This window comes from Nerophis ophidion, linkage group LG16, assembly GCF_033978795.1.
Source record: "Nerophis ophidion isolate RoL-2023_Sa linkage group LG16, RoL_Noph_v1.0, whole genome shotgun sequence".
NCBI lineage: Eukaryota > Metazoa > Chordata > Actinopteri > Syngnathiformes > Syngnathidae > Nerophis > Nerophis ophidion.
The window spans coordinates 41117931-41142794 of record NC_084626.1 but is presented as its reverse complement, the minus strand read 5'-3'; the positions used below and the strand labels follow the sequence as shown (position 1 = coordinate 41142794).

The 24864-nt window shown below is 39.2% G+C and overlaps 1 protein-coding gene across 2 annotated transcripts; it reads right to left on the bottom strand.

Moving 5' to 3' along the window:
- Positions 1-1512: 1512 nt before the first annotated feature.
- Positions 1513-24864, bottom strand: LOC133535415 (protein transport protein Sec61 subunit alpha-like 1). Of its 2 annotated transcripts, none has more exons than XM_061875240.1 (12): positions 24698-24863; positions 20433-20500; positions 20290-20355; positions 20121-20199; positions 19815-19946; positions 19612-19721; positions 13800-13953; positions 13552-13712; positions 8732-8929; positions 7040-7231; positions 6875-6951; positions 1513-2394 (listed from the first exon to the last, which is right to left on the bottom strand). In XM_061875240.1, the coding sequence occupies exons 1-12, from the start codon at positions 24702-24704 to the stop codon at positions 2208-2210; spliced, it is 1431 nt and encodes a 476-aa protein (XP_061731224.1). In that variant the 5' UTR covers positions 24705-24863; the 3' UTR covers positions 1513-2207. The 2 variants fall into 2 exon arrangements, with proteins under 2 accessions (XP_061731224.1, XP_061731223.1); XM_061875239.1 differs by lacking the exon at positions 1513-2394 and adding an exon at positions 2488-2842 and having other exon boundaries at positions 24698-24864.

The window sequence follows — 24864 nt, the reverse complement described above, 5'->3', positions numbered from 1 at the left end:
GACAAAATAACAAACACGAGGATCACTTTCAAAATTCCGCTCCACCATGAATTGATTAACGTGATTAAAAAGATGAAAAATGTATTCGAGTGTTACCATTTAGTGGTCAATTGTACGGAATATGTACCGAACTGTGCAATCTACTAAAAAGTTTCAATCAAGCTATCATCATAACCCACAATGTGCCACCACTTCCGCTCTTGGCGCCTTCAAAATAAGAGTTAAAGGCATAAACTGTACAGCAGGGGTCACCAACGCGGTGCCCGCGGGCACCAGGTAGCCCGTAAGGACCAGATGAGTCGCCCGCTGGCCTGTTCTAAAAATAGCTCAAATAGCAGCACTTACCAGTGAGCTGCCTCTATTTTTTTAAATTGTATTTATTTACTAGCAAGCTGGTCTCGCTTTGCTTGACATTTTTAATTCTAAGAGAGACAAAACTCAAATAGAATTTGAAAATCCAAGAAAATATTTTAAAGACTTGGTCTTCACTTGTTTAAATAAATTCATTTATTTTTTTTACTTTGCTTCTTATAACTTTCAGAAAGACAATTTTAAAGAAAAAAATACTACCTTAAAAATGATTTTAGGATTTTTAAACTCATATACCTTTTAAATTCCTTCCTCTTCTTTCCTGACTATTTAAATCAATTTTCAAGAAAATTAATTTTGTCTATTGTAAAGAATAATAAATACATTTTAATTTAATTCTTCATTTTTGCTTCTGTTTTTTCGGCAAAGAATATTTGTGAAATATCTCTTCAAACCTATGATTAAAATAAATAAAAAAATTCTGGCAAATCTATAAAATCTGTAGAATCAAATTTAAATCTTATTTCAAAGTCTTTTGAATTTCTTTTAAAAAAAAATTTGTCCTGGAAAATCTAGAAGAAATAATGATTTGTCTTTGTTAGAAATATAGCTTGGTCCAATTTGTTATATATTCTAACAAAGTGCAGATTGGATTTTAACCTATTTAAAACATGTCATCAAAATTCTAAAATTAATCTTCATCAGGAGAAATGACTAATGATGTTTCATAAATTATTTTTTTTATTTTTTCAAAAAGATTCAAATTAGCAAGTTTTTCTCTTCTTTTTTTTAAGTTGAATTTTGAATTTTTAAGAGTCGAAATTGAAGATAACCTATGTTTCAAAATTAAATTTTTTTCGTGTTATCTCCTTTTTTAAACCGTTCAATTAAGTGCTTTTTTCATCCTTTGTTCTCTACAAAAAACCTTCCGTAAAAGGAAAAAAAAATGTACGACGGAATGACGGACAGAAATACCCATTTTTGAAATTCGGGAGTCTCCTGGGAAAATTGTGAGGGTTGGCAAGTATTAGCATTAGCGGTGAATGCACCGCCGCTGTATAATACCGGCGGGCCAGCTCTAATGTTAATTTAATATTGTCTCAAGGGCCAAAACGGGCCAGAGTTTGACACCCATGGTTTAATAAATGTCATCAGTGTATGAACCTGACATTAAAAAATGAGAACAATTACTCCATTTCCAAGTGTTGGAAAAAAAACATTTTTTAATAACAGAATTATGTATGTTACATAAGAGTAAAAACCAAAATGAACCCCCCTTTCGCGTCCATATCAAACCCACCCTCTTACCGACCACCCCGGCAAGTTTTGTGCAGCATTTCAGTCTGGGAATTAAAAGAGCAAAACATCGCACGCCATCACGTTCCCTTAGGAGCCAGATATACAGGACACAAATGCTGCGTCCTCCAGAAGACCCCAGTTCCTATAAACAGTCTATTATTGGAAGTATCAACATGAAGGTGATAAACAGAAACCTTACCAGAACTGAAGTAGATTTTGTTTATACTCTTGGCATTCTGCTAACAAAGCCTTTAGAACCTTTGCTTTTTCTTTGAAATTAGTGTTTTCCATTACTTCCGTTTTCGTTCGACATGCTACGCTGAAAAATGCCTGAGGGGAGTCGAAGCCGGCACCAAGCTCACGTGCGTTGAGGGAGACTCTTCGGCTGACAAAACAGTCAAGACGGAAGTCAGGCAGCCCGCGGGTTGATGGGTGATAAGCGGAAGAAATGAAGATGATACGATGCTCAAAGCGGGAAGAAAAAAAAAAAAGATTTATCCCAGCTGCAAAATCGACGGATTGTGCAAAAAAGATGAAAGAAGAGTGACGCAGAATGGAGGCTCTGTGTATATGTTGTGTATGGCAGAGTTGGCCTGTTCCTAGAAGAGCAGTGCTCCCATGCTTCCCACTTCACTCTGCTCCTTGACAAAGATCTCAAAGTACTGGTAGATGATGGTCACGGCCAAGAGAATTCCTGTGCCGGAGCCGATGGCTCCCAGGAAGTCAGCCATGACGGACAGTCCTCCTATACAAAGGCCACCGAAGGCAGCAGCTGTAGGGATGTACCTGCAAACAAGAAATTAAATCACATGTAATTGTGTTGCAACTATCATATTTCCTGCTACTTTTTTCCTACGCTTTGAGTCCTGCAGCTGATGAAACGGTGCCGCAAATTTATGGATTTTTCTTCGTTATTCGACAAATAGTTTTCATTACGACTGGGCGATATATCGACATAATCGGTTTGTCTCTGTGCGATATAGAAAATGAGTATATCGTGATGTTCCGAGTATGCTTTCTCACACAGTTGCTTTTAGCTACGGGCGTTACACTGCATGCAATTCCCACTCTTTCCTGTCTCTCCTTCTTAGAGACATAAAACAAGCGCACCTTCTTACAAACGTCACATGCTCCCACGGAACAGAGAGGTAGCGACATGGTAATGTTAGCTGTGATGCTAACGGTGTGGTGCGAGTGATAATACGAGAGAGAGGCAGCAGCTGTAGGGATGTACCTGCAAACAAGAAATTAAATCACATATAATTGTGTTGCAACCATCATATTTCATGCTACTTCTTTCCTACGCTTTGAGTCCTGCGGCTGATGAAACGATGCCGCTAATTCATGGGTTTTTCTTCGCTAACGGCCATAATGTTTTGAATTCAACAAATAGTTTTTATTAGGGCTGGGCGATATATAGGTAGATCGCGGGTTTGTCTCTGTGGGATATAGAAAATGATTATAAGGTACCGTTTGGAAACAAAATATGTAAATAAATATTTGGGCTTAGGGCCGGGTGCCGTTAATAGATGAAAGAATATCTATTTTGTCTAAAATTTGCTGGGTGCGGCTCCATCCATTTTCTACCGCTTGTCCCTTTTGGGGTTGCTGGAGCCTATCTCAGCTGCATTCGAGCGGAAGGCGGCGTACACCCTGGACAAGTCGCCACTTCATCACAGGGCCACCACAGATAGACAACATTCACACTCACATTCACACACTAGGGACCATTTAGTGTTGCCAATCAACCTATCCCCAGGTGCATGTTTTTGTTTATACTCTTGTCATTCTGCTAACAAAGCCTCTGAAACCTGTACCTTTCCTCTTTCTTATATTCGTCCGTAGCATTTCTCCTTGAAAGGACTCTTCATTCATCACTCATAAAAAACGTTTATAAGTTTTACAATATAACTAAAACTATTCATACTTACTAAACCGTCCCTATAGGATTGTTTTTATTCACATCTGTACGTGTTATTGTAATGTAATCACGCTAGCGTCATTAGCATTAGCTAATGTACTAACACGTTTACAAGTGTCTGTTAGGGTAAATAACTTACGAAGGCATTCTTTTTGTATTGTTGCAGTTTGGTAAATTCACCAAAATGTCACCCTGGAGTTATTGAGTCCGTTTAGCTGATTGGGAAGCTTGCTTCCGCAGCTCGTGGGTCCATGTGGATGACTTCTGTTTCACTGCCGTGTGACAGGCACCGTTTGGAAACTATTAAAATATGTAAATATTTTTTACAAAATCCTTCGGACCTGCATATACACTATACTACCTAAAGTATTTGGCAGCCCATCCAAAAGAGGAGAATCATTTGGCCCGGTGCATAAAATCAAGCACTTAGGCACGGAGACTGTTTCTACAAACATTTGTGAAAGAATGGGCCGCTCTCAGTGATTTCCAGCGTGGAACTGTCATAGGATGTCACCTGTGAAACAAATCCATTCCTGAAATTTCCTCGCTCCTAAATATTCCAAAATCAACTTTATTATACGAAAAATGAGGAGTTTGGGAACAACAGCAACTCAGCCACCAAGTAGTAGGCCACGTAAACGGACATAGAGGGGTCAGCGGATGCTGAAGCACATAGTGCAAAGATTTTCTGCACAGTCAGTTCCTAGAGAGCTCCAAACTTCAAGTGACATTCTAATTAGCTCACGTACCGTACACAGAGATCAGGTTTCCATGGCTGAGCAGCTGCATCTAAGCCATGGGTCTCAAACTCTGGCCCGCGGGCCAAATTTGGCCCGCCGTGTAATTTCATTTGGCCCTTGAGGCAATATCAAATTAACAGAGCTGGCTCCGCCGGTATTATACAGCGGCGATGCCCCTCTAACACCGCATTCACCGCTAATACTCATACTTGCCAACCCTCCCGATTCTCCCGAAGTTCAGTGCCTCTCCCGAAAATCTCCCGGGGCAACCATTCTCCCGAATTTGTGGCGATTTCCACCCAGACAACAATATTAAGGGCGTGTTTTAATGGCACTTCCTTAAGCATTCTCTTTAACCTTGCGTCACGTCCGCTTTTCCTACATACAAACATCGTGCCAGCCTAGTCACACAATATAAGCAGATTTTACACACACACAAGTTAATTCAAGGCATACTTGATCAACAGCCATACAGGTCACACTGAGGGTGGCCGTACAAACAACTTTAAGACTGTTACAAATATGCGCCACACTGTGAACCCACACCAAACAAGAATGACAACACATTTCGGGAGAACATCCACACCGTAACACAAGATGAACACAACAAAACAAATACCCCAAACTCCTTGCAGCACTAACACTTACAGGATGCTACAATATGCAAACCAGTGTAGCAAACGGAGCAAAAATTAACGCTTTATTCATGCACTTTCTCTTGCTATGTCAAGGCTTGAATGTTTGATTCTTTCATTATTGTTATTTATTTTCAAATGTATTATTCGCCTGTGGAAAAATTTTATTTTGATATTTACCTCAGAAGGCTGCAAATAGATATGAGGCATTCAATTTTTATTTAAATTTTATTTGATATGCCATTGATATGTTTTAATCATCATTATTATTATTATTTGAAACTGGATTTTGCATGTCACTATAAAGTTATATAAACCTTGCTTGTTCAATATTGAATGCAAAACGTATTTGGGTCCCTATTAAAAGGTTGATTTGTTCAACCTTGGCCCGCGGCTTTGTTTAGTTTTAAATTTTGGCCCACTCTGTATGTGAGTTTGACACCCCTGATCTAAGCCATACGTCACCAAGTCTAATGCAAAGCGTGGGATGCAGTGGTGTAAAGCATGTCGCCACTCGACTCTAGAGCAGTGGAGTGATGAATCACGCTTTTCCATCTGGCAAGCTGATGGACCAGTCTGCATTGTGCAGAGTGTGAAATTTGGTGGAGGAGGAATTATGGTGTGGGTTTGGTTTTTCGGGAGTTGGGCTTGGCCCCTTAGTTCCAGTGAAAGGAACTTTGAATGCTTCGGGGTACTAGGGGTGTAACGGTACGTGTATTTGTATCGAACCGTTTCGGTATGGGAGTTTCGGTTCGGCACGCGGGCGTACCGAACAAGTTCGGAAGCAGAAGTATTCACAAGCTGCTCTGCTTTCTGCCTCTGTCTCTGCCTCATTGTCCCGCCCACACAACCATCTGATTGGTTACATACAAAGCCAATCAGCTGTGCGTATTCAGAGCGATGTAACAGCCAATCAGCAGTTGGTATTCAGACTTCAGAACGATGTAGTCAATGCTTTAGCGTTGAGCAGATATTCGTCTAGCAGGGGAGGAGCGAACTCTCCCCAAATTATATTAAACACTTCCCAGTCACAACTATTACAAACATCACTATGAGCCCGTTGACCTTCTAGAAACTTAAACTGCAGCTCAGCTCGCTCACAGTATAGGCTTGAAATGAAGGCTAATTAGCTTTTAGCGTAACGTTAGCTCATTTTTCTGTGTGAGTGTGTGTGCGTGTGTGTGTGCGTGCGTGTTTTAGGGGCAGAAAAGCCCTGTCTGTTTGTTATTTCATTGAACTCCATTGTGTTCAGGGATGAATAGTCTCTCCTATTGCAAATGTACTATTTTTCAGCTATAGTTACATGAACCATTAGTAATGTAGCAGCCTAGTTTTGAATAGCAGGGTCCCTGCTATCACATGTTGATAAAAATACAACATTTACATAATAAAAGTCAACTACAGGCTTCCCAAATGCTGTAATAAATTAAGCATGATGAGTTGACATTAAACAGTTTCAATGGAAACTGTTTAATGTTAAACTTTTTATATGTAGAAGAAAAGTTTGGTCATTTTATTTAATCAAAGCAACAAGTTGAGGCAGTTTAATGTGGATTAACGTGGGCAGAATTATTATAGTGTTCCCAATGTTAAAAGGATAAAGCCATTGTTTACAAATTTGGTAAATAAATAACCCAAAAATTTACATTTTGTTGATTTCTTACTGTACCGAAAATGAACCGAACCGTGACCTCTAAACCGAGGTACGTACCGAACCGAAATTTTTGTGTGCCGTTACACCCCTATGGGATACCAAAACATTTCGGACGATTCCATGTGATGGAACTTCAAGTTCATATGTGAGTAAAGGCAGGTGGCCAAACACTATTGGCAATTTACTGTATCTGCGGCTTATGGCCCGGTGCGGCTAATATGCAAAAATATAAATTTCTTCTTAAATATCGGTGCGTTCTTTGGTCCGGAAATGACGGTATATTCCAAAAAAATGCATTTTCCAGGGTCATTGTTACCTGTTAAGCTCATGCACCATGGAGGTCTCTCTGTGTCCCCTCATCACCATCTGCTGTTCTTTCAGCTGCTTGGCCACCTGACACGCACAAAACATGACATTCAAAAGTTTAACACATGACTTAAAAAAAAAAACGTCAAATTGTACAGATTTATACAAAACATACATCTTTGGCAGAAGATCCCGAGACTTCAATCCAAGTCTTGGAGAAGAAGGCACACGAGCCAAGCATGAAGACAATGTAGATGACGGCATGGACGGGGTCGTCTAGAACAGAACCGAATGACTCTGGAGGAGACAGGTAGTAGCAGAGGCCGCCCACTGGGTAGGCACGAGCTGGTCCACCACTAGTTGTGTCCTACATAAGAAAGAAAACACATTTGATACATGAAGGTGTCCGACTTCATGGCTTTTTATATAATCGATATATCGCGGGGTTTGTCTCTGTGCGATATAGAAAATGACTATATGGTGATATTCGAGTATACGTTTTCACACAGTTGATTTTATCTGCAAGCATTACACTACAGGCTCTTCGCACTCTTTGCTGTGTCTCCTTCTCACAGACAGCAAGCGCACCTTCTTACATTCGTCACATACTGTCGCGTGTGCAACGTCATACGCCCTCGCGGAGCAGAGAGGTAGCGGTATTGGGTAATGTTAGCAGTGATACTAGCGGAGAGGTGTGAGGAGTGATACGAGAAAAAGAAGGTGCGAATCCGGTGACAAATGAAGGAAGAATTAATTCCCAACAAAAACAGTAGGGGGTCAATCGTCTGGCAGTGGTTTGACTTCAAGCGGGAAGATGTTGAACAGACAACCGCAATATGTCAAGTATGCGGCAAAAGCGTTGCTACAAAAAGTAGCGGCACTGCTAATATGTAGCATCATTTGAAAAGTCACCTGCTAGAGAATGAAGAGTGCTTGAAACTCTGCATGTCAACATCTTAATTCGGTGCTACCCAACAAAATGCCCAAATAACCATTTCCACATCAACACCATATGAAAAAAATAGTCAACAACAGAAGGAGATAACGTCCGCAGGAACCTACCACATAGCGAAGGACATACACTATTTGATTTCCTATTATGCAGCTCATTTTTATTTGACAGTTATTGAAATATCTAGTGTGACATCATGCACAAAAGTGCACTTTATTTGTTTTAAATAGTGGCGTACTGTACAAAAAGTGCACTATAATTTAGTGTTGAGTTAGGGCTGCATTGGATTCTGCGTATTTGTTCTGTGGTGTTTATGTTGTGTTACGGTGCGGATGTTCTCCCAAAATGTGTTTGTCAATCTTGTTTGGTGTGGGTTTACAGTGTGGCGCATATTTGTAACAGTAATAAAGTTGTTTATACGGCCACCCTCAGTGTGACCTGTATGGCTGTTGATCATGCACAAAAGTGCACTTTATTTGTTTTAAATAGTGGCGTACTGTACAAAAAGTGCACTATAATTTAGTCTTGTTTTGATATGCCGTCTTAGTGACATCATGCACAAAAGTCCACTAATAGCTTGTTTTAAAATGTCTCTGACAATCTTGCACTTTCTGTTTCGGAATTGACATAATTGTTTGTGTCACTGCTTAACTGTTTAATAAAGGCAGTTTTCGTAAACTGACTTAGTTGTGATTTCCTTCTCTGCATGAAAGTTTAAAATGAGCATATATTAATGCAGTATGAGCATTAATGTTTTAATGTAGACAAATCATCATACTGCTGTGATTATATGCATCAAGTGTTTATTCAAGGCTGAGGCAAAATATCAAGATATGTATCGTGACATGGCCTAAAAATATTGAGATATTAATAAAAGGCTATATAGCCCAGCCGTAGGTCAAATTTTGTACTTACAGACCAAGTTCCCAGGAGGTTAACCAGGAAGTTCCCACTGAAACGCGTTGAGAGCATCTGGGAGATGACGTACAGATTGGACACCAGGGCCGACTGCAGGATGATGGGGATGTTGGAGGTGTAGAACAGTTTGATGGGGTAGGTGTTGTATTGACCACGGTAACGGGCAGACTTAATGGGGAGGTCCACCCTGAAGCCCTGTTGGAGAGAACAAGAACGCTGAATAAACTGGACACTCAATCTGACACCAACCTTCCTTCTTGTTTTACTTGAGGAAATTCTATATTTCCAAAAGCAGATGACAGCCCAAAAAAAATATATATATCTTCAATCCATCCATCCTTTTCTACCGCTTGTCCCTTTCGGGGTCGCTGGAGCCTATCTCAGTTGCATTCGGGCGGACAAGTCGCCACCTAATCTTCAAATTAAAACAAATTGACCCTAACACATGCTAGTCAAAATATAGGTGAAGTACCGTATTTTTCAGATTATTAAGGCGCAGTTTTTTTCATAGTTTTGCCGGGGGTGCGACATATACTCAGGAGCGACTTATGTGTGAAATTATCAACACATTACTGTAAAATATCAAACAATATTATTTATCTCATTCACGTAAGAGACTAGACGTACCGATAGAAGAAGCGGCGCATTGTCTACCTTTAGAGTTGGCAAAGTTGTTTAGAAGCGACACAGAGGAAGAAGATTTCATCGGATTTATCGATTAGGAGTGACAGATTATTTGGTAAAGGTATAGCATGTTCTATATCAGTGGTTCTCAACCTTTTTTCAGTGATGTACCCCCTGTGAACATTTTTTTAATTCAAGTACCCCCTAATCAGAGCAAAGCATTCTTGGTTGAAAAAAAGAGATCAAGATATAAAATACAGCACTATGTCATCAGTTTCTGATTTATTAAATTGTATAACAGTGCAAAATATTGCTCATTTGTAGTGGTCTTTCTTGAACGATTTGGAAAAAAAGATATGAAAATAACTAAAAACAAACATGTGATTCAATTATAAATAAAGATTTCTACACATAGAAGTAATCCTCAACTTAAAGTGCCCTCTTTGGGGATTGTAATAGAGATCCATCTGGATTCATCAACTTAATTCTAAATGTTTCTTCACAAAAAAAAGAAATCTTTAACATCAATATTTATGGAACATGTCCACAAATTAATCTAGCAGTCAACACTGAATATTGCATTGTTGCATTTCTTTTCACAGTTTATGAACTTACATTCATATTTTGTTGAATTATTATTCAATAAATATATTTATAAAGGATTTTTGAATTGTTGCTATTTTTAGAATATTAAAAAAAAAATATCACGTACCCCTTGGCATACCTTCAAGTACCCCCAGCGGTACGTGTATCCCCATTTGAGAACCACTGTTCTATATGTTATAGTTATTTGAATGACTCTTGCCATAATATGTTACGTAAAAGGGGAACAATATCACAATTTCAAAAGGGTAAAAAAACAATAAAAATCTGTTCCCAGTGGCTTGTTGTATTTTTTGAATTTTTTTTCTAAATTTTACCGGTCCCGGAATATCCCTAAAAAAAGCTTTAAAGTGCTTGATTTTCGCTATTTGCGATGCGACTATCCATTTCCCTGTGATGTCATACAGTGCTGCCAATGTAAACAAACAATGGCGAATAGCACAGCAAGATATAGTGTCATTAGCTCGGATTCAGACTCGGATTTCAGCGGCTTAAGCGATTCAACAGATTACGCATGTATTGAAACAGATGGTTGGAGTATGAAAGTATAGAAGAAGAAACTGTAACTATTGAGCGAATAGCTATTGACGCTATTCATAGCCATAGCAGGCACCTTCTCAGTTGGTTATTTATGCGTCATATAAGGTACACTTATTCAGCCTGTTGCTCATTATTCTTTATTTATTTTAAATTGCCTTTCAAATTTCTATTCTTGGTGTTGGATTTTATCAAATACATTTCCCCCCAAAATGCGACTTATATGTTTTTTTCCTTCTTTGTTATGCATTTTCGGCCGGTGCGACTTATACTCCACAGCGACTCATAATCCGAAAAATACGATATACATTTTGAGGCAAAATATGAAATTAAAGTGCAAAAAATGGCAGATATAAAGAACTCACTATACAGTACCTGTCTTTAAAGTTGGCTGGTATAGAAGATATACTTAATATAAATGATACAAATTTGGCTTTTAATACTATCGTTATAATGCATATTGATACATTTTGAGCTGCAAATTTGATAGCGAACAGTGAACGATTGAGTCCTCAATGCAATGTAGCGTCATCGCTAGCGGCTAACGTCCCTCGAAAGTGCAAGTCACTAATTTTCGCCACCATGGTGGAAAATACATAAAATGTTTTCCAAGAATCATTGTCATTGGATAAAAATGACTAACTAAACATGTTACACTACACAAAGTAGGAGGATGCAATATGCCATGTTAGAGCTCCTGAAGGCGTCAAACAAAGTATAATATCAGCCTGAAGTCAATTCTACAGTGATAATTAAAAATGTTATTTTTAAAATTAAAAAAAGTTTTTTTTTACCGTTCACAAACTCAGGAAATCAATTTTTGGACATAGGAGGACTAGAAGGACCAAAAATAAGTAATTTAAATCAAGAGTTTTTGCTTATGTTTCCATAAGTTGCACCATGAACTTTATTTCCTTGCGGGTACACATACTAAAGTCAAATCATATGATTAATGCGATTGTTCATACGGACAGCAGAGGGGAATTGAAGACACGAAACAGACAAATGACATGAAGTCTTGTAAATAAAAATAAAATAAGGCTTCTTTTGTTTTTTAGTAAAGCAAAGGTGTAGACTTCTCTAGGAAAAGTAACCTTAACTGACATTTGTGACGTGATCTGGTGCCATACAGAAAATAAAATCTACTTGACCTTTTATGATGTTTGAACCCAAGAACAGATCACTTGTATTTTCATTGTTTCCAAAGGGCTGGGCGATATGGACGAAAAAGTATATCTGGATATATTTTTAATTCAACTCGATATTCGATATATATTTCAAAATATTTTTCCGTGAAAGTATACATATAAAGATATTCATTTTTGAGCGATATTGAGTCAAATTAAAGTGAATGACAACAACACTAAATTGGGCCTAGTGTGTGAATGTGAGTGTGAATGTTGTCTATTTGTGTTGGCCCTGTGATGAGGTGGCGACTTGTCCAGGGTGTACCCCGCCTTCCGCCCGATTGTAGCTGAGATAGGCACCAGCGCCCCCCGCAACCCCAAAGGGAATAAGCGTTTGAAAATGGAGGGATGGATGACAACTGTTCTGTAAACAGTCAGTGGTTCTTTTATTAACCCTGTTAGTCAAGATATTAAAAGCACATAAAATAAACTGTTTTAAGTAGTACAGAATTAAATAACATAAATAAAATTATTTGTACATAAAATAACATAGCTGTGCAAATAATACAAAATGTATCAAACTCAGATAAAAAATAAAAAATACATTTGTAGGCAGGCACTTTGTGATTTCCCTTCCTGGTTCGATGACCCGCCCTAACTTGCATCTGATTGGCCTGTCTTTAACCAATCGTGACTCATCATAGTAAGCAATAGGGCTGCGAATTTTTGGGTGTCCCACGATTCGATTCAAAATCTATTTTTTTTTTCAATTCAACACGATTCTCGATTCAAAAACGTTTTTTTCCCGGTTTAAAAGGATTCTCTATAATTCATTACATAGGATTTCAGCAGGATCTACCCGTCTGCTGTCATGCAAGCTGAGTAGTGGATTTTTGTAAAAAGCTTTTAGAATTGTAAAGGACAATGTTTTATCAACTGATTGCAATAATGTAAATTTGTTTTAACTATTAAACGAACTAAAAATATGAATTATTTTATTGAAAATATTGGACACAGTGTGTTGTCAAGCTTATGAGATGCGATGCAAGTGTAAGCCACTGTGACACTATTGTTCTTTTTTTTATTTTTATAAATTTCTAATAATAATGTCAATGAGGGATTTTTAATCACTGCTATGCTGAAACTACAACTAACATTGATACTGTTGTTGATAATATTCATTTTTGTTTCACTACTTTTGGTTTGTTCTGTGTCGTGTTTGTGTCTTCTCTCAATTGCTCTGTTTATTGCAGTTCTGAGTGTTGCTTGGTCAGGTTTGGCATTGGAATTGGATTGCATTGTTATGGTATTGCTGTGTTGGATTGATTAAAAAATAAATAAATAAATACAAACTGATTTAAAAAAAAAAAAAAAGAGAATCGATTCTGAATCGCACAACGTGAGAATCGTGATTCAAATTCGAATCGATTTTTCTCCCACACCCCTAGCAAACAACCAACCAATCATGGATGTTTTTATACGTGCAGGCACGAGGAAGGGGAGGGGTTTAGTAGCCCATGGAGGGGAAGCGGGGGAGAACAAGGAACACAACAAATAAGCGGCGTTTGGTCAATTTAACGTGAAATAAATTGTATCAACATTACGATATTTTGTTAATTCACATCTTGTTCAAAAATGTATCGGTACATCTTACAAACTCAATATATCGTCCAGCCCTAGTTTCCAATGTGTATAACTCTATATACAGGACAAGCGTTATTGTAAGCATCTTTCAATGAGCTGCCAGGCCTTCTTCGACCAAAAGGCCTTACACATCATTTCTGCTCAGATAACAAGGTTGCAGTTTGCATTCCAGTTTCACAGCTGGTCAACGCTGTACTTTTGACCACCGAAAAATACAGCAAAGTATTGATCTGATGTTATGACTGACATTATAGGACCAGGGGAAAGTGTGGTTGTGCTCACCTGGAAGTATATGACCACTGCGAACACAAAGACTGTTGCAATGAGGTTCATGAGGTTGGGCAGGTTTTGCCTGTAGAAGGCTTCTCGTAGGGCACGCACTTTGTCTGTGCGGGTGGCCAACAGATGAAAGAGAGCAATGATGGCACCCTCAAACTCGGTACCTTCAAAAAACAAAAACAACCGAATAAATTGCGGCACAGCTTGCACGCTTCACATCTTGAAAGCGTGTGTGGTGCTAGGGGTCACACCTCTGCCGGTGTTGACTGTGGTTGGGCTGAAGGCCTTCCAGACGATGGTCTCACAGATGTTAGTGGCGATGAAAAGAGAAATGCCAGAGCCCAGACCGTAACCTTTCTGGAGAAGCTCATCGAGCAGCAAAACGATCAGACCTGCAACGAAGAGCTGAAAAGCAAAGATGGTTTCAGTAAACTATTATCCACCCAAAAAGTTCAAACTCTAAAGTGGCAATTTTTTCAACAAGTAGGAGCAGCCTCAACAAGTTGTGTTAAAAAAATACATGTACAAACATTACATGGAATTAAATTCCAAATTCAAAGCAGAAAGACGGAGCAATTAACACACAAAGCGCCAATTTTTTTTTACATTAGTTAACTTTATTTTACACCTATGTGACGGAAAAGGGGGGAAAAAGCGGACAGGGGAGTAACTTATTGCGCCTTTATTTCATTAGAGGTATGGCTATGTTAGTATTTTATTTGCATGTTTGATTAATCTGACACTTGTAGGACTCTAAAGAATGTTATTGTGATGCTTGGCTGGCATCGTGGTGCGTGTTTGCGTTCTCGTGGGTGCAGCGGAGATGGAACACAGCGTGAAGGTAAGGAATAATGACTTATTTACACACTAAAAAACACTATAAAACAGACTAGGAAACAAAACACTTGCACGAAGGCACTAAGAAACAAAACAAACTGAACTAGCATGGAAGCTAGAAAGAACAGAAAGCGCCAGCATGAGAACTAGGGAAAAGAACCAACAAAATAGCATGGGAGCTAATTGAGCACTAAGAATAGTTACCACAATGCGGGAATACGAAGTCACCTGTTGCGTGTAGCAAACTATAGTCAGAGAACGAATGTCAAACAAAGGCGGTCTTAAATAAGGAGATAATCACAAGTCAGGTGCGCAACGACAAACAAGAGACAGGTGACAATAATGGGTAACTATACAAATGTAACAAAACAGGAAGTGCCACCGGGAACTAAGGGAGTCACATAACAAGACGAAATACCAAACAGAACCAAAACCAGAATATGACATGATCCAAGCCGTGGATCATGACAGTTATGTTGCCTGCACGGTTATGGAGGATAAACTTTAATGACGGAGACAGTTTGACACTGAAACATATTGTTGTTTCATTAAAAAAATGTTCATGCAATTTCCTTTTTGGATCAAACTATGGTCAAACCCTTAGTGCACCCAGAAATTAACAGTTTCTTTTAATTATTGCATTTCCAATGTTTTTAACTGTATTGTTAGCCCTTCAGAGTGAGTGACTTCGGTAAAAGTTCAAACATACACAAAAATCTGACGTACAATGAATCGCAGGATCAGAATTCTTTCTAACCCAAGAAACACCTGAATTTTGTACGAATGCAACCTGATTTAAATTCAAACAAATTGGAGGGCGACCATTATTGTTTCAGATTAAATGAGCGTGTTATGAACTTTTACTGTAAAGGAAATAAATATGATGAATGCAAAGGATCTATTCATTTACCTCTGCTTCCCACTGTACCCAATTTAGGAAATGCTAAATCTTTAAAGATACAACAAATGTGCAGACACTGAAAAAAAAAAAAAAAAATCATGCACAATTAAACATTTAAAAAAAATATATAATATACTGTAATTTTGCGAATGTTGAAGGTAAACCCGCAATTCTAAAATGTTTTAAAAAAATAGATATGATTATGGAGTTATTTCTGGCGTGAGCAGCAGCCGGTGCCACTTTTGTCCAACTCAAAGCCTGGGGGCCAGATCTGGCCAGCCACTTCATTTTATGTGGCTGGAAATAATGTGTCTTTTTCAATTTTGACAGAACATACATACATAGGTCATCTAAACGTAGATTTGTATCTGATTGTGCAAAAAAAGATAAACATACAGTACATTCAGGCTTTCCCCTACATGTAATTGATCATGGTAAAATAAAAGCATCCACAACTTAAAAATGTGGGTTTTTTTTTACACAATAACAAATCAAGTAATTTAATGTATTTTATGTCTGTTTTTTTTTATGTTGTCCTCTTGTTTCCATGTGTTTTATCTTAGTTTTTGGTAATTGTTTCCCTCTTGTTTTCATAACCTTATTTTTTGTGGAATTTTAGTATCTGCACTGCACCCACATAATTTCTCCATAAGTATATAAATAAAGTCTATTCTACATTGTATGAATGGATATACTGTATATGATCTATTATTTACTCATAATTAGTTTGAAAAACATCTATAACACCATAAAAATGTTCCTCTATGCTTTATTTTGAAAAATGTGCATCAGAATAAGTGCTACAGCTGATCCGCACCTAATGGAGTTGGCACTCGGCAAAAGTAAGGACAGAAAGTTTAAGAGGAAGTTACTTGAAGTGAAGGTATTTCTTGTACAAGCCTGTGAAAACTACCCTAGTTTTGTGTGCGTCTTTGAACAATTTTTGGACATCATTATGTGGAGTGTGCATGTTCCCGCCATACGTGTGTGCGTTTCCTTTTTTTGTTTTAAATATACGAGTATGCATAACATTTGTTCAGGCGTTTTTTGAAATATATTCATTTATATACAGTACAGGGCAAAAGTTTGGACACACCTTCTCATTCAATGCCTTTTCTTTTGTAGATTGTCACTGAAGGCATCAAAACTATGAATGAACACATGTGGAGTTATGTACTTAACAAAAAAAGGTGAAATAACTGAAAACATGTTTTATATTACTTTCTTCAAAATAGCCACCTTTTGCTCTGATTACTGTTTTGCACACTCTTGGCATTCTCTCCATGAGCTTCAACAGGTAGTCACCTGAAAGGGTTTTCACTTCACAGGTCATAGTTTTGATGCCTTCAGTGACAATCTACAATGTAAATAGTCATCAAAATAAAGAAAACACATTGAAATGAGAAGGTGTGTTCAAACTTTTGGCCTGCAATGTATATTTTTTAAATATATGCATCATTGCTGATTGAAATTAGCCACGACATCTAATTGGCCACACCCCCACCGGCACATGTACATTGGCTATTTTGAGGGAAACCCTAATGCAGTATTCTAAATGTGTTTTGTCAAAATCAAGCTGTAAATTTGCCCATGTTTCTAGGTTTGTGTCCCTTTTAGAAGCCCAGGTTGGATCTCCACCTTAGACTTAGACTTCCTTATTTATTGTCATTCAAATTTGAACTTTACAGTACAGATAAGAACGAAATTTCGTTGCATTAGCTCATGGGAGTGCAGGGTAAAAAAAAGCAATAAGGTGCTGATATAAATGAATAGATTACAGTACTTATGTACAGTACACCTGGGTAAGGAATTCAAAATTAGTCCCTCTACTTGCTAGAAGTCACTAAAAAAAGCTGTAAATTTAACCCAAGTGTCTAAGAGCGTGTCCCTTTGAGAAGTCCGACCTGTCGTGGATCTGGACTCGGAGGTCATAATCAAGATGAATCCCTCTACTTGCTGGAAGTCACTAAAAAAAAAGCTGTAAATTTGCCCAAGTGTCTAGGTGTGTGTCCCTTTACGAAGCCCAACCTGTCGTGGATCTCCAAACGGAGGTTATAATCAAAATTAGTCCCTCTACTTGCTGGAAGTCACTAAAAAAAAAGCTGTAAATTTGCCCAAGTGTCTCGGTGTGTGTCCCTTTACGAAGCCCAACCTGTCGTGGATCTCCAAACGGAGGTTATAATCAAAATTAGTCCCTCTACTTGCTGGAAGTCACTAAAAAAAGCTCTAAATTTAGGGTAAAAGCAGGGAGTAATCTTGACTCTAGTAATTTAAGAATGGTGGGATTTTTTTTCCAAGTGTACCAGCACCCAAAAAGTCTGGATTTTTACCAAGTGTCACAATTTAGTGTACCAGCACCCAAAAAGTCGTGATTTTTTTACAAGTGTCACAATTTAGTGTACCAGCACTCAATACGTCGGGATTTTTTTACAAGTTTCACAATTCAGTGTACCAGCACTCAATCAAACAGGCGGGATTTTTCCAAAGAGTCACAATTTAGTGTACCAGCACTCAAACAGGCGGGATTTTTCCCAAGTGTCACAATTTGGTGTACCAGCACCTAAAAAGTCATGATTTTTTTCCCAAGTGCTACAATTTAGTGTACCAGCACCTAAAAAGTCGGGATTTTTTCCAAGTGTCACAATTTAGTGTACCAGCACTCAAAAAGTCGGGATTTTTTTACGAGTGTCACAATTTAGTGTACCAGCACCCAAAAACTTGTGATTTTTTACAAGTGTCACAATTTGAATTAATTTACGTGAACCCCGACTTAAACAAGTTGAAAAACTTATTCGGGTGTTTTCATTTAGTGGTCAATTGTACGGAATATGTACTGTACTGTGCAATCTACTAATGAAAGTTTCAACCAACCAATCGATCAATCAATCAATCAATCAATCAATCAATCAATCGTGTACCAGCACTCAAAAAGTTGTGATTTTTTACAAGTGTCACCATTTAAGTGTACCAGCACTCAATACGTCGGGATTCTTTCCAAGTTTCACAATTTAGTGTACCATCACTCAAAAAGTCGGGATTTCTTCCAAGTGTCACAATTTAGTGTACCAGCATCCAAAAAGTCGGGATTTTTCCCAAGTGTCACAATTTAGTGTACCAGCACTCAATACGTCTGGATTTTTTTTTCTAGTTTCACAATTTAGTGTACAGTCACTCAAAAAGGCAGGATTTTTCCCAAGTGTCACAATTTAGTGTACCAGCACTCAATGCGTCGGGATTTTTCCCAAGTGTCACAATTTAGTGTACCAGCATCCAAAAAGTCGGGAATTTTTCCAAGTGTCACAATTTAGTGTACCAGCACTCCATACGTTTGGATTTTTTCCTAGTTTCACAATTTAGTGTACCAGCACTCAATACGTCTGGATTTTTTCCAAGTGTCACAATTTAGTGTACCAGGACTCAAAAAGTTGGGATTTTTCCCAAGTGACACAATTTAGTGTACCAGCACTCAAAAAGTCGTGATTTTTTCCAAGTGCCACAATTTAGTGTACGAACACCCAAAAAGTCGTGATTATTTTCAAGTGTCATAATTTAGTGTACCAGCACCCAAAAAGTCGGGATTTTTTTTACAAGTGTCACAATTTAGTGTACCAGCACCCAAAAAGCCTGGATTTTTTTCCAAATGTCACAATTTAGTGTACCAGCACCCAAAAAGTCAGGATTTTTATTACAAGTGTCACAATTTTGTGTACTAGCACTCAATACGTCGGGATTTTTTACACGTTTCAAAATTTAGTGTACCAGCACTCAAAGAGTTGGGAATTTTTCCCAAGTGTCACAGTTTAGTGTACCAGCACTCAATACGTCTGGATTTCTTCCAAGTGTCACAATTTAGTGTACCAGCACTCCAGAAGTCGGGATTTTTTTCCAAGTGTCACAATTTAGTGTACCAGCACTCAATACGTCTAGATTTCTTCCAGGTGTCACAATTTAGTGTACCATCACTCAAACAGGCGGGATTTTCCCCAAGTGTCACCATTTAGTGTACCAGCACCCAAAAAGTCGGGAATTTTTCCAAGTGTCACAATTTAGTGTAACATCACTCAATAAATCAGGATTTTTTCCAAGTGTCACCATTTAGTGTACCAAAAAAGCACTTTATATATGCTTGTTATCCAGACTTATGATTTTAAAGTAAGGTATCCATGAATTTGTAAAAAAATAAAATAAAAATAAAAATGTATCGGCTATGTTTAAAGATATACACTGTTACAAACGGCCCTCTGAGGGCAGCCATAACTGTGATGTGGCCCTCAATGAATTTAACACCCCTAGTTAATGCGATGGAAAAAGGAACAGTTTTTCACCTGAATGATGATGAGTAAGCATATTCCAGCACCCATCTCTGAGGGGTCACCGTACATGCCAGTCATGACATATACGATTGCCTGCCCGATGGTAATGATCATTCCAAACACTGCAAAATAACCCCACACATGATTAATAACTACTGTTTTGCATTCGACGGATGTTCCCGCAGGTTCTAAAAATAGCTGACAGAGACACCTACGTTTCTGAGCGCCATTGAAGAGAGCCCGGTCTTTGGGAGTGTCTCCCACCTCAATGATCTTGGCCCCTGCAAGCAGCTGCATGATGAGACCGGAGGTGACGATGGGTGAGATACCCAGCTCCATCAGAGTACCTGAAGGACAAACAAGGTGTCACAGGAAGCACGTGGACAGCATATAGCTCCTAACCTACGACCTGCTATATGTATGATAAGGAGATTACGTTACAACTGATAAAAAAGCCAGGAGATTGTCTTCAAAAACGCATTGCAAAATGTCAATACAGATATTTCCTGCAAGTACTGTACCTCTGTTGGAAGCCAGGATGACTCTCATCCAGTAGAAGGGGTCTGCTGAATCTGATGACATGATGCCAAACAGGGGAATCTAAACAAAGGGGGGAATTCATTGATAACATTAGAAAACAAATAAGATTGCAGCATAACATTAATAAGATAGTCAGTGACGTCGACAGACCTGGCAGCACACCAGGAAGATGAACAGCGTGATGGCGGTCCATAGTACTTTTTCTCTAAACTGAATCTGCCAAAGATTAAAAAAAAAGATTATTTCACACTCATTAAACTCACATTTACAGGTACTTTTGACGTGATGTTTACCTTTCTTTCCGGTTTCTGAATTTCCGGTAGAACCGCACAGAACGGCTTGATTACCTCCAAAAACTTAACTGCAAAAAAAACAAAGTGTGTTACTGAGCCACTGAGTTTTTTTTTGCAGGTAAAACGATATTTAATGATGAAACACCAGGCATTTGCAAACAGTACGCATTAAATATTCAATTATTTCCTATATATTGATCACTTTTCTAGCCTCAATGCAGACGTTGTATTTTGTGTGCGTATTTTAGGGAAAATATTTGAAATATACAAAGATTGTTTTGCTTTCCATAACGTTCATTGGCAGATAAACCCTACCGATTGGGAATCAGGGCTCAGCGCTCAACCAGCGCTTCCACCAGAGGTGAAAAAACAAAAAAATAGGAGCACTGGAACACTAACACAAACTCTCACAATGATGTCTGATTGAATGCTAAAAACATTATGAAAGACCGCCTTCAAAAAACATAATGGAATTGTCCATTTTTCTATGAAGGATAAAACACTGAATATTGACAAAATATGAACGTCACACCCCCTTTCGATCGACGCATTTTACAATCAAGTGAAACACAACAAACAGTGAAATATGAACACGAAGGGTACAAAATAAACCCACCTACAATCTGATATATCAGATACATCACTAAGCTTTAGAACTTTTCAGTGAAAATCTCCTTCCGCGTGTGTGGAAACGCTTCCCACCCACACTGCTCGGTGCCTCGTCTGAGCTGCTGTGACTTACATTACCATAGTAACTAATTAGATGACCGTAGTAACTAATTCAGTTGCCATAGTAACTGGTATATCATCCATAAGCGCAGATTCCAACCATTGAAATACTTTGTATAGTTCAAGACTTACGGTCGTTAGAAAACATGACTGCACATTATAATGGAAGCTACACTTTCCATCTTGAAGATATGAAAAAATATTTGGGAATGTCCGGCGGGCCATATTGAAAAGCTTAATGGTCCGCATGTGGCACCCAGGCCTTAATTTGCCCAGGTCTACTCTACAGTCTCTGAAGTCACCGAGTTGTGTGCAACTCTCATATTTTCATGACAGATTGATTGATTGAAACTTTTATTAGTAGATTACACAGTACACTACATATTCCCTACAATTGACCACTAAATGGTAACACCCGAATAAGTTTTTCAACTTGTTGAAGTCGGGATCCAAGTAGTGGAGTATGAACACCTCAGTGACCATCGAAAAGGCACAGCAAAGACTTTACTTTCTGGGACTCCTCAAAAAGAATAACCTGTCTCAAAAACTGCTGGTGTCCTTCTATCGCTGCTCAATAGAGAGTGTGCTGACATACTGCATGTGTGTATGGTATGCCAGCTGCACGGTGGAAGAGAGAAATGCACTTCAGAGGGTCATAAAAACTGCCATGAAGATCACTGGCTGCTCTTACCCCTCCCTAGATGAACAGTACAGTGCCAGGTGCCTCAAAAAGGCCCAAAACATCATAAAGGACCCATCTCACCCTGGACATAAACTTTTTGAACTGATGCCCTCAGGCAGGAGATACAGGACAATAAAATGCCGAACAAACCGATTTAAGAACACTTTTTGCCCGAGAGTAATAGTGTCGCTGAACACAAGATGACAATAATGACTAGGGGTGTGGGGAAAAATCGATTCGAATACGAATCGCGATTCTCACGGTGTGCGATTCAGAATCGATTCTCTTTTTTTTTTAATTGACTTTTATTTTCATTTTTTTTAATCAATCCAACAAAACAATACACAGCAATACCATAACAATGCAATCCAATTCCAAAACCGAACCTGACCCAGCAACACTCAGAACTGCAATAAACAGAGAATTGAGGAGACACAAACATGACACAGAGCAAACAAAAAGTAGTGAAACAAAAAGGATTATTATTAACAGTATCAATATTAGTTATAATTTCAGCATAGCAGTGATTAAAAATCCCTCATTGACATTATCAATAGACATTTATAAAAATTAAAAAAAAAAGAACAATAGTGTCACAGTGGCTTACACTTGCATCGCATCTCATAAGCTTGACAACACACTGTGTCCAATGTTTTCACAAATATAAAATAAGTCGGAATTTTGGTTCGTTTAATAGTTAAAGCACATTTACATTATTGCAATCAGTTGATAAAACATTGTCCTTTACAATCATAAAACCTTTTTTTTTTTTTAAATCTACTACTCTGCTAGCATGTCAGCAGACTGGGGTAGATCCTGCTGAAATCCTATGTATTGAATGAATACAGAATCATTTTGAATTGGAAAAATATGGTTTTGAAATCGAGTCGAAAAAAATCGACATGTAATCGAAACCCGACGCCAAAAATCGATATTGAATTGAATCGTGGGACACCCAAAGATTCGCAGCCCTAATAATGACTGTGCATGTGTGCTGAATGCTTGGTATTTTTATGTATTTTATCTATTTTTACCTAGGAGTCTTGTTCACGAGTGAAGGGAAGAGTGGATCTTGAGATCGACAGGCGGATCGGTGCGGCGTCTTCAGTAATGCGGACGTTGTACCGATCCATGGTGGTGAAGAAGGAGCTGAGCCGGAAGGCAAAGCTCTCAATTTACCGGTCGATCTACGTTCCCATCCTCACCTATGGTCATGAGCTTTGGGTCATGACCGAAAGGACCAGATCACGGGTACAAGCGGCCGAAATGAGTTTCCTCCGCCAGGTGGCGGGGCTCTCCCTTAGAGATAGGGTGAGAAGCTCTGTCATCCGGGAGGAACTCAAAGTAAAGCCGCTGCTCCTTCACATGGAGAGGAGCCAGATGAGGTGGTTCGGGCATCTGGTCAGGATGCCACCCGAACGCCTCCCTAGGGAGGTGTTTAGGGCACGTCCAACCGGTAGGAGGCCATGGGGAAGACCCAGGACCAATTGGGAAGACTGGGAATGCCTCGGGATCCCCCCGGGAAGAGCTGAACGAAGTGGCTGGGGAGAGGGAAGTCTGGGTTTCCCTGCTTAGGCTGTTGCCCCCGCGACCCGACCTCGGATAAGCGGAAGAAGATGGATGGATGGATGTATTTTTATCTATGTTCTTATGTGTTATGAATTTGCACTAAATTAGTTTTGCATACGGGCTTCACGGTGGCATAGGGGTTAGTGCGTCTGCCTCACAATACGAAGTTCCTGCAGTCCTGGGTTCAAATCCAGGCTCGGGATCTTTCTGTGTGGAGTTTGCATGTTCTCCCCCGTGAATGCGTGGGTTCCCTCCGGGTACTCCGGCTTCCGCCCACCTCCAAAGACATGCACCTGGGGATAGGTTGATTGGCAACACTAAATGGTCCCTAGTGTGTGAATGTGAGTGTGAATGTTGTCTGTCTATCTGTGTTGGCCCTGCGATGAGATGGCGACTTGTCCAGGGTGTACCCCGCCTTCCGCCCGATTGTAACTGAGATAGGCGCCAGTGACCCCAAAAGGGAATAAGCGGTAGTAAATGGATGGATAGTTTTGCATACAATTTTGATGTACAATGTACAACGACAATAAATATATTCTATTCTATTCTATTCACGTTAATCAATTCATGCCCTACCATGCTACGTCATCACTAACCTAGCAGCTGTCACTCAAACCCAAATGTGACTACCTGGCAAACACATTATGAATGAATTTGCCATTTTTTAAACATCATTCACTACATGTCACAACAAATACTACTGAACTGCTTGCTTACGTGGCTCACCACACAAACATTAAGTGACCATCCATCCATCCATCCATTTCTGCCGCTTATTCCCTTTGGGGTTGCAGGGGCCTATCTCAGCTACAATCGGGCGGAAGGCGGCGTACACCCTGGACAAGTCGCCACCTCATCGCAGACATTAAGTGACCGACTAACTCAATTTATTAAAATAAATAGGAACAATTATCATTAAAAAAAAAACAAACAATGTTATGTTCCAACAAGTCGCAATATATTCAACACTTTGTCAGTGATGGTTAGCATGGGGCTAACAGTTAGCATCCACTCACAAACATAAAGAGCGACTGCTTTGAAAATGAGGAACAAACTAGGTTAGGTAACAACGGTAAATAGAACAATATCCCCCCGCCCAAGACTACATTTTTCCCCCCGCTGGCGAAGACTGTTGAAAAGTTCCAAACAGCTCCGTTATGAGCTAGCTGAACCGCGGCTAGCCCATTAGCTGGCAGAGCATCCTCTTCTAAAGCCACCGGCGGGATGACGACACGTAACAAACGCCTCCATGTTGAGGATAAAATAGTTAAAAATGCGCACGTACTTCCCATGGCGTCTCGTCGAGTTAACAGCGGTTCCAGTCAAGAGTGTTGCGCGGAGTCAGTGCGGCTCCATCCAGCAGCTCCGCGAGAAAAGAGCGAGCATAAGAGACACGTCACCACACCAGCCGCTAAACACACGTCACTTCTCCGGGAGACACGCACACTAACG